Source organism: Muscardinus avellanarius (assembly GCF_963383645.1).
Source record: "Muscardinus avellanarius genome assembly, chromosome: 8".
In the NCBI taxonomy this organism is placed as follows: domain Eukaryota; kingdom Metazoa; phylum Chordata; class Mammalia; order Rodentia; family Gliridae; genus Muscardinus; species Muscardinus avellanarius.
This window is the reverse complement of record NC_137794.1, coordinates 85017742-85031488: the sequence shown is the minus strand read 5'-3', so window position 1 is coordinate 85031488 and position 13747 is coordinate 85017742. Positions and strand designations below refer to the sequence as shown.

The window sequence follows — 13747 nt, the reverse complement described above, 5'->3', positions numbered from 1 at the left end:
AATAAAGTACTTTTTATGTTTTTGAGTTTTTTATAAGAATTGTCCCATACTGAGCTTGGTTCTCTTGCACACATGATTATGTTTTCAACATTGTTTTCTATTGTTGTTGTGATATTGGGAATTGAACCCAAAGGCACGTTACTTTGGAGCTACATCCCCAGCCCTATTTTTTATTTTTGAAACAGTCTGACTAAGTTGATGAGAGTCTCACTACTTGCTGAGGCTGTCCTCCAACCTGTGATCCTCCTGTCTCAGCCTCGCAAGTACTAGGATTACAGGTGTAGGCTACTACATCCAGGTCTGAATTTTAATGTATACTATTGTTTTGAGCTGAAGAAAGACTTGTGTGTGTGGTGTATGTGTATAATAATTTGGTAGGCTTTTTGTGGTGTGCCCTGCATTGAGACTAAGTTATTACTAAGTACCAAAGTTAGAGGTTGACTTTCTAAGAGCAGAATCCAGGAGCATTAGTCAGCATTCATTTCTGCATCAAAATATCTGAGGTAACAACTTATTAGAGGTAAGATTTCTGTTGGTTAGCTGTTTCAGAGTTCTCAGTTCATGGTTGCTTGGCCCTGTTGCCTTTGGGCCTATAGCAAGGTGAATATATCATGGTGGAAAAAGTACATCAGAGGAAACCTGGTCACCTCCTGGCAGCCAGGAAGCAGAGAGAGGGGAAAGGGCTGTGGTCTCAGTACCCCATCCCTTAAAGGCATATCCCCAGTGATCTGACTTCCCTCCACCAGGCCCTGCTTTCTAAAGGTTCAGCTACCTCCCAATGTAACCTACCCTCCCTTCCTTCCTTCCTTCCTTCCTTCCTTCCTTCCTTCCTTCCTTCCTTCCATTGTTCCTTCCTTCCTTCCTTCCTTCCTTCCTTCTCTTCTTTCCTCCTTCCTTCCCTCCATTCCTTCCTTCCTTTTTTCTTTCTAGAAAATTTCTATAGCTTTCTACACATATATCTTTAAGTAGCTGTGAATACATTCATACTTAAACATGTTTTACAGTTAGCAGGGCGAGGACTGATCAAAGGCAGAGATCATCTAATGTGGGTTCTCCTCCAATTCATTTCTGGAAGTATTCAGAAAAATGCACTCGCTGATTTTCTTCCTGTCATGAAGCTCTTTGATCTGCTGTACCCAGAAAAAGAAGTAAGTTTTACTGAATAGTTAACAGTGTGGTGAGTAAAGTATGACTCATTCATGTTTAAGGATTTTAGTGAAAAGAGCAGTGGGTTTGCATTTTTCCCCAAGCTCTCGAACTAACTGTAATCCTAGACTAGGCATTCATTCTCTTTTGACATTATTTACTTATATGCAAAATAAGAAAATTGAGTTAGTTTATTTATTTATTATTATTTATTTGTGTGGTACTAGGGATGGACCCCAGGGGCATTCTACCTCTGAGCTACACCTCCAGCCCTGTTTTAGTTTTATTTTTGAAACAGTGTCTCACTTAGTTGTGGAGGGCTTCACTAAGCTGAGACTGGCTACAAACCTCCTGTCTCAGCCTCCCAAATATTGGGATTATAAGCATGCACCACCATGCCCAGCAAGCTAGGTTATTTTTAAAGTTTATCCTAGCCGGGCGTGGTGGCGCATGCTTGTAATCCTAGCATTCTGGAGGCTGAGACCGGAGGATCGCAGTTCGCGGACAGCCTCAGCTACGTAGGTCCTCTGCAAGTCAGTGAGACCTGGTTTCAAAATAAAGAATGAAAAATAGCGCAGGGGGTGTAGCTTGGAGGTTGAATGCCCCTGGATTCTATCCCCAGACCCCCCCCCCAAAAAAAAGTTTATCCTAAGTCACAGTTCAATATCTAATATAGAAAGCTCTCTCTCCACATGCTAAATAGGTCTAAGGTTTTTAAAAAGCACTAATGCAAAGCTAAACATGATGCCACAGGCCTGTGGTCCCAGGTACTAAAAAGTAAAATCATATGAGCCCAGGAGTTTGAGACCAGTCAGAGCAACTGGGTAAGATACTGCCATAAATAAATAAATAAATAAATAAATAAATAAATAAATAAATAAATAAATAAATAAAATAATAATAATAATAATAAGAAAAGCCTTAACATTGTTTTGATCTATATGCATCATTTAATGGCCAACAACAAAGGTGTTAATATCTATTTTTGTTTGTCATTTGAGTCTCAATATGTCCCTCCTTTTGTTCTCTTACATAAAGTGTTTAAAATATGATGTATTTTGATGATTACTATTTTTTTAAAATACTTTTTTTGTGTGTGTATAGTACTGGGGATTGAGCCCAGGGGCATTCTATCTCAAAGCTACAATCACAGCCCTATTTTATTTTTTTATTTTGAAACAGAATCTTGCTAGGTTGATGAGAGGCTCACTACTTGCTGAGGCTGTCCTTGAACCTACAATACTCTTGTCCCAGCCTCCCAAGTACTGGGATTACAAGCGTGCACCATCCTACCTGGCAGAAAAACTTTTTATGGAAACATTAAATACACAAAAAATAGAGTGAGTAAAACAGTGAACAGCCGTCACTTAAAATTATTTTTGTTTCAGCTGGGCTTGGTGGCACACGCTTGTAATCCCAGTCCTTGAAAGGCTGAGACAGGAAGATTGAGCAGGTTTGAAGGCAGCCTCAGCTAGTTAGTGAGACTCTCAGCCACTTAGTGAGACCCTGTTTTCAAGTAATATATAAAATAGGTCTGGGAGTGTAGCCTGGAGGTAGAGAGCCCCTGGGTTCCATCCCCAGTATATATATATATATATCACTCACACACACACACACGCACACACACACACACACACACACACACAGAAATATTTTGTTTGTTTAAATTTCTTTTTTTGTTAATGGTAGACAGTTTTAAAGCATATTCTAGATTTTATCATTTTACCCATTTACATTCAACATACTTAGTGATAAGCATTCCATTGTCATATTTCTTTTTTTTGCAGTACTAGGAATGGAACCCAGGGGCATTTTGCCTCCGAGCTACATCCCCAGCACTATTTTTTTAGTCTTTATTTTGAAACAGTGTCTCACTGAGTTTTACAGGACCTCACTAAATAGTAGCTGAGGCTGTCCACGTACCGCGATCCTCTTGTCTCAGCCTCCCAAATGCTGAGATTATAAGAGTGCACCACCACTCCCGGCTCCAGTTTCATATTTCTTAGACTTTTATATATTCTTTAAAAGCACAGTGAGTATTAAACTGCAATTAGATAGGAATAAGAAGTTCTTGTGTGCTCTGGCACATTAGGGTGATATAGATGTGATTGTGTACTGTATATCTCAGAAAACTAAGGAGGGAAGATTTTGAATGTATTTGCTATTAAGAAGTGATGATTTTTTGAGAAGATATGTTTAGCCTGATAATACAATGTATAAATAATAAAACATCAATAGTGCCCTATTAAAATATATAATTTTTAATTTTACTTATCATTTCAGCAAATTTGACCTTAAACATACATTTATGAAACTTTTAGAAATTACATTATCAGAATATTTGTTACATATAATAAAATTCACAATGATGTATTTAATTTTTTTAAGTAAAAAATTTGCTGGGTGTAACGATACACACTTATAATCTCAGTATTTGGGAGGCTGAGATAGAATGATCACCGGTTCATGGTTAACCTCAAATAAATAAAAGAAAAAAATAGGAATTGGGGCTATAACTCAGTGATAGACTGCCCCTGGGTTCCAGCCCCAGTACCACATATAAACACAAAAAAATTGAAATGATTTTTTGAGAGTGTTTTATGATAGTGAGAAAAACTTGACAAAGTACCTACGAATTTCTGTTAATTTGTTGGCAAGTGAAAACTTGCTTATTAAGATATACTGTGAAAGTTTGAAGTTTTGTAGCAGTTAGAACTGATTTGTATTATTGAATAGTCAAAGAACCATTGAATCAAATGATATTTAAAAAGAGATTTATTCCACCTATATCAGTCCTGTGTATCTTTCCAAAGGGACTGAAATCAGAGAACTACAGTAGTATATGCATATCCATTTTCATAGCAGCACAATTCAGAATAGCCAAATTATGGAACCATCCTAGATGGCCATCTGTTGGTAGACGGATTACAAAATTACGGGGTTTTCACACAGTGGAATTCTGTTCAGCAGTAAAGAAGAACAAAATATGTCATTTGCAGAAGATGGAAAGACCTGGAAAATATGTTAAGGTGATATTAGCCAGTCACAGAAAATGAAGGGTCATATGTTTGCTCTAATATGTGGAATCTAGGGAGTAATTGGGAAATCAGAGGAAATCCAAATAATGGAGGAGAACCTTAGTGGAGCCAGGAAGTTAGTCTAAGGGAAGGGGAGGGAAGAGAAAGGATCAGTGAAAAGAATCACTACCATCAGCTTTGTGTACATATGTGAAAATGCTGACGTCAATCTCAGTACCCTGTATGGGGAAGAGGGAAGGGGAGGAAGCTGGGAAGGCACCCAGAGTTGTGTGCATGTATGTCACATGATTTACATTATGGTATGAGACTATAATGTACCAATAAAAGTATATTTAAAAAAACAAAAAGAGATGTAAGAGAAAATGATTGCTGAAATACATGTGATTATTTAATTCTTCTCTTTTTCATAATATGCTATGGCTATTTTTCAGTGTATCCCAGTTCCTGATATTAACAAACCCCAGTCAACTCATGCATTTGCAATGACTTGTATTTGGATTCATCTCAATAGAAAAGCCCAGAATGACAACTCCAAGCTACAGATTCCAATACCTCATTCCCTAAAGTTTCACCATGAGTAAGTTATTTATTGCTTGATTACTAATTTTCTGGTTTAACAAATAATGAAGTTTAAACTAATATTGTTTTCATTATTTGTATGAGTTTGGAAATCTCACACACACTGGAGGTGAGAGTGAATTTTTAATGTATATATTTTAGCAACAGAAATTGACTAGTTGCTTCATCAGAAAATAACAAGAAGATTAATCCAGTTTTTACATATTATACTTTAAAATTATTAATTTAATTTATCTTAGCTTTTCTTAATCCATAAACATTTCAGAATATCTCAAGTGCTTGGGATTTGAGCATGATCTGACTTGACACATCTTTTACTCCATGGGTAAAAGACTGATCCAGCTGGCATGAGTCCATATGTGTCTTCCAAAGCTCTGATGATTCAGAGGAAATGCCCCACTTAGCTGGGACTGTGCTCAGGACAGGGTGCTAGGAACAGCTGAGCTTCCCCCCTAGAACTTGTGAAACAGATCTCTTCACCAGAAACTGTTGAATAGTCAGACTCCATGTTCATTTGGCTTTCATTTTATAAGATATCAGTAATCATCTTCTCATAATGTTACTGATAATGAAGGTGTATGTTGTGTTTAAGTAGTTGGTAATAAGTAGAAGCTTAGTTTGTGGATTTGTGAGTTATGTATTTTCTGAAATTTAGATACAGTGTTACTATATATGTTGTATATACATACCAAATATCTATTATTTAACATAAGTTTCTTCAGAAATGTTGCTAAAACTTTTATGGATGTTCCCATTTGCATTTGACTATAAGTATTCCTATACCTAAAGGAATAAAGCTAGGTAATAGTTGCATAAAAGTGAACTTTTTTGTGTGTGTGGTACTGGGGATGGAACCTAAGGGCCTTCTACCTCCAGCCTACACGCCCAGACCTATTTTATATTTTATTTGGAAACAGGGTCTCTTAAGAAAGCTGAGGCTGGCTTCGAACCTGCGCGATCCTCCTGTCTCAGCCTCCCAAGCGCGGGGATTACAAGCGTGCGCCACCACGCCCGGCTTAAAGTGAACTTTTTAAAAATGCAGGTTAACTTTATGGGAATCATTTGTATTTTTCTTGTTTAATGAATGTGAATTTTTAGGTTTTTGCAGCAGAGTTTGAGAAATAAAAGTTTACAGATGAATGACTATAAGATTGCCCTATTGTGCAATGCTTACTCTACAAATTCAGAATGTTTTACATTACCTATGGGAGCTCTGGTAGAAACTATTTATGGTAATGGAATTATGAAGATACCTCTCCCAGGGACAAGCAGTTTGGCTTCTGCATCTATAACTCCTTTACCAATGAACCTCCTGGATTCACTGACAGTTCATGCTAAAATGAGGTATGTCCTTTTCATTTTAGCGTATTTGTCCCCATGTCTGGAATTAAGAGTAATATACTATACACTTTAGTGTTTTATGATCAGGTACATTTAAAAGTAATTGGATTAATTTGTTGCAAAAATGATATTATTATAGAAATTCTAGAACATGCAAATAAATGAAAATATTTGAATAATTGTCATAAACCTTCCTTAAGATAAAAGCATTGTAAAATTATTTGTGTATTGTTAGTCTTTTTTTTTCCTATAGATAAATATATTTTGTTTTGACAAATATTAGCTGTTTTATAATCATGTTTTCTTAATAATAAATACTATTCAGTTTCATTGTTTTTCAAAAAATTTTTTAAAATGCTATCAAGGGGTTTTTGTGGTTTTTAAATTTTTTATTTCTCTACCCTAGCCCTTTTTTTTATTCTTTATTTTGAAACAGGGTCTTACTAAGTTGCAGAGGGCCTCGCTAAGTAGCTGAGGCTGTCCGTGAACCTGAAACTCCCCTGTCTCAGACTCCCAAATACTGGGATTATAAGCGTGTGTCACTATGCCCAGCTGAAGTTTTTTTGTTATTAGGCTATAAATGATTTATACTGTTCTATATTTTGGACTTGGAATATTTTTGCAGTTTATTCATATTATAATGTATAATGAAGACTCTTCGTAGCAATCTTTACACCATCAATAATTCTATTTTCTTTTGAAAATTTTCTTAGTTATATTTTACTAAGTAATTTTCTGAAAGTAGAATTGCTGAGTTCAGAAATAAGAAAAATTTAAGTCTTTTACTATGTTTACACATAGGGACATTTATATAATTGTCATTGTGTTTGTAAAACACAGAAAAGCCTCTTTTGGGTCTGATTCTAGAACCTCAAGTGTCTGGAGGAGCCAGGCCAAGGATGTAGTTAGTGAAGCCGGACGGAGAACGACAGGGAGCAGCTGGAGGGATTGAGGGAGCTGGAGAGGGCAGGGTCAGCATCACGGTGCTGCCGCTCTAGCTGACCTCTTAAGGATAAGAATGCAGGATAGTGATCGAAATCTTCCATATATTTTGAGGAGGGCTAGAAATATAGATTTTTATTTCTACCTTTTCAGTATTGCCTCAAATTTAAAACAACACTGTTGAGGCCAAAGTAGTCTCCAGGTAGAGCAACCATTCCAGAAAATGATTTTTTTTTTCAAATGTTAAACATTGTGATAGAATCACATATGTGCTTTACTTACATGTGAGACAGATCTTGAGGAAAGCCCTTTATTTAATTTTGAGTGTGTGGTGCTGAGGATTTATCTCAGAGGCATTCTACCTCCAAGCTATACCTCTAGCTCTGTTTTGTTTTTATTTTGAAGCAAGGTCTCACTGGGTTGATGAAAGCCTCACTGCTTGCTGAGGCTGTTCTTAAACCTGGAATCCTCCTGTCTCATCCTCCCAAGTATTGGGATTACAGGTGTGTGTCATACATCCAGCTCTGAAAAGCCCTTTTAAAATTTAACCATCATTGGGGTTTTTCTATGGGGGGGCGTGGCTAGGGATTGAACCCAGGAGTATTCTAACTCTTGAGCCACGCCCCCAGAGCCCCCTTTTTAAAAAATGTTTTGTTTTGAAACAGGACCTCAGTAGGTTGCTGAGAGTCTACCTCATTGTTGAGGCTGTCCTCAAACCTGCAGTCCTGTCTTATCCTCCCAAGTACTAGGTATGCACCACTATGCCTGGCTAATGCTTGAGTTTTAGCAGTGTTTTATCAAATAATTCTGTGACAAAGGCTATTTAATTTCTCATATATATATTTAGTTACATATTTGAAAAGCAGATTAAAATCACTCAAGCATGCTCTTATAAATTGTTGCTTTAAACCCAACATTTGGTTTTCTATGATGATTTTGACTCAGGAAAAGCACCTGCACCCCCAGTCTGAATAACCTTTGCAAACAAAATTCCCTTCAGATTGTAAGTGCATCATTACCCAGTATCTTTCACAACTGAAATGTGTTAAATGAGTCTAGTTCATTTGAATCATGTCAGTTCAGGTTTGTGCTGTTACTTATAAGTAGAATAACTCCTGGGTTTATTTAAAAAGTGTGGGTTTTTATATTCTTCCCTTTTGTTCTTTTCAGTCTAATTCACAGCATTGCAACCAGAGTCATAAAACTTGCTCATACAAAGTCCATTGTGGCATTGGCTCCAGCCCTAGTGGAAACTTACAGTCGTTTATTGGTCTATATGGAAATAGAATCTTTGGGCATCAAAGGATTTATCAGTAAGACAGAACTTTCTGGTGTTTATAACCATTAACCTGGTCATTAATTTAGGATGCTCCTGCACATGCTGTGGATACTACAGGGAACAAGTCATTGCCATCACACATTCATGCTAAGGAGGAGGGCAGAAAACAAAGCAAACAAATGAATTATGCAGTGTGTCAGGTGTTGAATGTTGTAGAGAAAAACAAAGCAAAAAAGAGCAGTAGGAAGTATGAAGTCAGGGAAGTGAGCTGCATGTTTAAGCAACATGGTAAGAAAAGGGTAATAGGCTAAATGGGTTACAGTGAGCAGGATTGGTTCTACCTGTCTGCATGCAACTGGATTCTTCCCAGAAGTAGTAATGCTAAGTCTAACTGGTAGTAGTACAGAAGACACATTGTAATGTCTGTTAGTTATTGGCAGTTTTGAGTATTACTTTCTAATATGGAAGTACTTTTCTGGTTCATGTTTATATTTTACTATTACAATATAATTTAAACTTCTGTGTATGGTACTGGGAATTGAACCCAGGGACATATCTCCAAGCTACACCCTCAGCTCTATTTTATTTTTATTTTCAAACAGGGTTTTGCTAGGTTGCTGAGAGTTCTGGCTGAGGCTGTCTTCGGACCTGTTATCTTCCCGTGTCAGCCTTCCAAGTACTGGATTACAGTGGTGTGCCACCTTGCTTGGCTGTGTAACTTAAATTTTAACCACAGTAACTCCTCTTCCTAGATAATTGAGAGTTGAATACAACTTTCTTGAGAGGAGGAGGGAACAAAGGAGCATATGATACAGTGTGTGTGTGTGTGTGTGTGTGTGTGTGTTGTACTGGGGGTGGAGCACATGGGCTTTTCTACCTTTGGGCTATACTCCCAGACCTATGTTATACTTTATTTAGAAACAGGGTCTCACTAAGTTGCTGAGAGCCTCATTAAGTAGCTGAGACTGACTTCTAACCTGTGCAATCCTCCTGTCTCATCCTCCCAAATGCTGGGATTACAAGTGTGCGCCATCACACCTGGCAATTTTTGTGTGTTAAAAAGTAAACTTAGCCAGGCATGATAGCACACGCTTGTAATCCCCGCGCTTGGGAGGCGGAGACAGGAGGATCACACGGGTTCAAAGCCAGCCACGCTGGCTTAAGAGACCCTGTTTCCAAATAAAAATATAAAAATAGGTCTGGGAGTGTAGCCCGGAGGTAGAAGGGTTTCCAGGAACCCCAGTACCACCAAAAAAAAAAGTAAACCTAGGGCTGGCTGTACTGGCGCATACTTGTAATCCCAGTACTTGGGAGGCTGAGACAGGAGGATCACAGGTTCACGACCAGACTCAGCTACTTTGTGAGGCCCTTTACAATTTAGACCCTTTTTCAAAATTAAAAGTAAAAATAAGGCTGGAAGTATAGCTTGGAGGTAGAATATCCCTGGGTTTTATCCCCAGTTTCACCAAAAAAAAAAAAAAAAGTAATATAGGGCTGGAGATATAATGGACGAAGTCCTGGGATCACCAATACTGCAAGATTGAAAACATTAAATTTACAAAAAATAATTTAAAAGATAACTGAGAAGTGATGAATGTTTGAGTAGTTTTTTGCTATTATTTTCCAATTTAACTCTGATTTATCAAATTCTAGGAAGAAAAAATAAACTTGGCACTATAAGTAGAATCTGAATTTTGTTTTCTCCTACAATTAAATGGAAAATGAGAAAATTTGAGTGTATAGACTCACATGCATGCACACATTTTCATGAACAGATCTTTATATACATTTTATTCAGGGGACTTTCTTCGAGTATCTTTAAATGTATAACTTTTAGTAATTGGATTCTTAAATGCCATGCTTTTCCAGGTCAGCTCTTGCCAACCGTTTTCAAGTCGCACGCATGGGGCATCTTGCACACGCTCCTTGAGATGTTCAGCTACAGGATGCACCACATCCAGCCTCACTACAGAGTTCAGCTCCTGAGCCATCTGCACACATTGGCCGCAGTTGCACAGACTAACCAGAACCAGCTCCATCTCTGGTGAGCTCAGTGACACGTGCCTCCCCTTAGGTTATATGAGAAACTCTATTGCGGGTGGGGAATTTAGTGTTTTACCATGGTTTGTTCTTAATCACTTGTCATTAAAACTCCTCTCACTTTAAAGGACTATATTCCCACTATAGGAGTGAGTTCCAGTTTTGTAATAGAAATTGATTAGCATAGTTGAATCTTGCTTTAGGATTTTGGGGACTAAGAATTACTACCTCCAAGGTCTTTATAATTATGTTCTTTCCACCTTAGAATTCTGAAATACACTTCAGATAAGCTGGGTTGTGATAGTATACATCTATAATTCTAGCACTAGGGAGGCTGAGACAGGAGGATTACAGGTTCAAGGCCAGCCTCTGCAACTTAGTGAAAGCCTCAGCAACTCAGCAAGACCCTGTTTCAAAATAAAAAAAATAGGGCTAGAGGTGTGAGTCAGAGGTAGAATGCCACTGGGTTCAATCTGTAGTACTGCAAAGTGAATGAATGAATGAATGAATGAATGAATGAATGAATGAATGAATATACTTCAGATAGTGTAGCATGGTGGCGCACACCTGTAATCTCAATACTTGGAAGACTGAAACAGGAGGATTACAAGTTTGAGATCAGCCTCAGCAACTTAGTAAGACCGTCAACAATTCAGCAGGACACTTGTTTCCAAATTAAAAATTAAAACACGGCAGGGGGTGCTGGGGGGTAGGGGTGTATCTTGGAGGTAGAATGCCCTGGGTTCAATCCCTGGTACAAAAAACATGAAGGGACAGTTATAGTTTTCATACTTTTATATTTTAATTAAACCTAGAATTAGACATAGTTCTCCAATTCTGAACTTGTGTATGCTTCTCTCTCGCGTTTCTTTCTTTGGCCCGCCTTCCAGCGTTGAGAGCACCGCACTAAGGCTTATAACGGCACTCGGTAGCTCGGAAGTCCAGCCACAATTTACACGCTTCCTTAGTGATCCCAAAACAGTGCTGTCGGCGGAATCGGAAGAGCTGAACCGAGCCTTGATACTGACCTTAGCCAGGGCAACCCATGTAACAGGTACAGCGGCCACCTCCTGCCAAGGCTGGGGTGCTGTGGGCCACTTACGGGAGAACATACTGAAAGGTTCTTTTTATTTGTTTAAAAAACCCAGTTGTTATTTGGTATCTCCACTATTTCAATTATTAATGGGAACCGGTGTGTCATTCTGACTGTGCTGAGTATCAGTTTTTAGTTATTTTATTTTATTTTATTTTTTAAAAAAGAAGTTTATTAAGCCGGGCGTGGTGGCGCACGCTTGTAATCCCCGCGCTTGGGAGGCGGAGACAGGAGGATCGCGCAGGTTTGAAGCCAGCCGCGCTGGTGTAAGAGACCCTGTTTCAAAAAAATATAAAAAAATAGGTCTGGGAGTGTAGCCCAGAGGTAGAAGGGCTTCCAGGAACCCCAGTACCACCAAAAAAAAAAGAAGTTTATTAAAAGATAGAAATACAGAGGATAGGTACAGCTCCATACCAGACTGGCATGGAGGGGTGACTCGAATGAATACACCCAATTTTCAGTTATTTTCTATCATTTCTAAGTAGCAATTCTTAAGTAGTTTGGTTTTGTGACCACTTTACACTCTTAGAAAAAGTTTTGAAATTTCTGAAGAGTTTCCATTTATGCACTATATTTACTCTATTAGATATTAAAAGGGAGACGTTTAAAAATATTTATTAATCATTTAAGAATAAACTCATGACACATTAACATAAATAACTTTTTAGTGAAAATTGTCTTTTCTAAAACAAAACTTTAATGAGAAGAGGTACCATTGTTTTATGTTTTTGTATCACTCTTCGATGTCTGGTGTAAAGGAAGATAGCTAAATCTCATAGCTGCTTCTACTCTTACTATGTTGTAAAAGGAAAAGGGAGGATGTTTTAATCCCCCTTTCAAATACTTTGAACTATTGATATACCAAAATTGGGTAAAAATCGTTTTTTAAAGGTTAGCTACAGTGTGAAATTCAAATCCTTATCAGTGAACTTTTCCTGCCTTGTTACATATGGGTCTATTTTGTACATCAAATGGATTTTTTAATCTTAGTGTTTGTTTATTTATTTATTTACTTATTTATTTTTGTGGTACGTGAGATGGAACCTAGGGGCATTGTGCCTCTGAGCTATACCCCCAGCCCGCCCAATTTTTTTGTTGTTGTTTTTAGTTTGATTTTTTTTTTTTTTTATGGTACTGGGGTTCCTGGAAACCCTTCTACGTTTGGGCTACACTCCCAGACCTATTTTATATTTTTTTAATTTGGAAACAGGGTCTCTTAAACCAGCACGGCTTGGCTTCGAACCTGCGTGATCCTCCTGTCTCAGCCTCCCAAGCATGGGGATTACAAGCCTGCGCCACCATGCCCCAGCGTTAGTCTTTTTATTTTTGAAACAGGGTCTCATTGAGTTGCAAAGGGCCTTGCTAAGGAGTTGAGGCTGCCCACGAACCGCATCCTCTGGTCTCTACCTCCTGAATGCTGGGATTACAAGTATGTGTCACCACACCCAGCCTAAGTGTATTTTTTTAAATTTGTGAATTGTTCATTTGGAATATATTGACTTATGTAGCTATGTATTTCCAGCAAATATTGATATATTTTATTACACAGTATCAGAAAATTATATTTGTTAATGGCACTACAAGATTAATAAGAAAATATCTTAGATTTTGGAAAGCTATTGCACTGGAGGGGATGGATACAAGTTTTCCCAAATTCTAACTTTTACTTGAAACATTAAATTTTATCATTGTTAAAGATCTTGTCATTTTTTTTTCTTTGAAGTAACAGGCCTGCTTTATTTTTAAGAAAATGCTTGCTAATGTCCATCTCTAAATAATATTTAGTGTTCTGTCAGATATTCTTTCAAGTAAAATAGAAATCCCATGGAGAAAAAGCAGTTAATTGAATCAGTTCTCAAACAATTGTACAAGAATGTTTGATACCCAGGACTTAACACTTTTTTTCATGCTCTTTATTTTGCCACAGAAAATATTAAAAAATACATCAAATTAATAATTTTTATATCTTCGTCAGTGATAGTCATTTTTAGTTAACATACAATAATTGTACATATGTATGAGATACCATATTTTGATACATTTGTACATTCTGTGATGTTCAAATCATTTCTCTGTGGTAAAAACATTCAAATCCGCCGGGCATGGTGGCGCACGCTTGTAAACCCAGCATTCGGGAGGCTGAGACCAGAGGATCGCAGTTCGCAGACAGCCTCAGCTACTTAGTGAGGCTCTTTGCAACTCAGTGAGACCCTGTTTCAAAATAATTGAAAATAGGGCGGGGGTGTAGCTCAGAGGATCGAATACCCCTGGGTTCCATCCCAGACACAC

General features: G+C 37.7%; 1 protein-coding gene across 7 annotated transcripts in view; it reads left to right on the top strand.

Annotated features, from left to right (window-relative positions):
- Positions 1-13747, top strand: part of MED23 (mediator complex subunit 23) — a gene marked incomplete at both ends in the record, with an annotated part of 53281 nt that overhangs the window by 24374 nt on the left and 15160 nt on the right. For all 7 annotated transcript variants that reach the window (XM_080699820.1, XM_080699819.1, XM_080699824.1 and 4 more), the window contains 6 exons: positions 1005-1148; positions 4616-4761; positions 5862-6107; positions 8217-8359; positions 10195-10369; positions 11256-11419. In XM_080699820.1, coding sequence (XP_080555946.1) covers positions 1005-1148; positions 4616-4761; positions 5862-6107; positions 8217-8359; positions 10195-10369; positions 11256-11419 — 1018 coding nt within the window. The remainder of the gene's footprint in view (positions 1-1004; positions 1149-4615; positions 4762-5861; positions 6108-8216; positions 8360-10194; positions 10370-11255; positions 11420-13747) is intronic.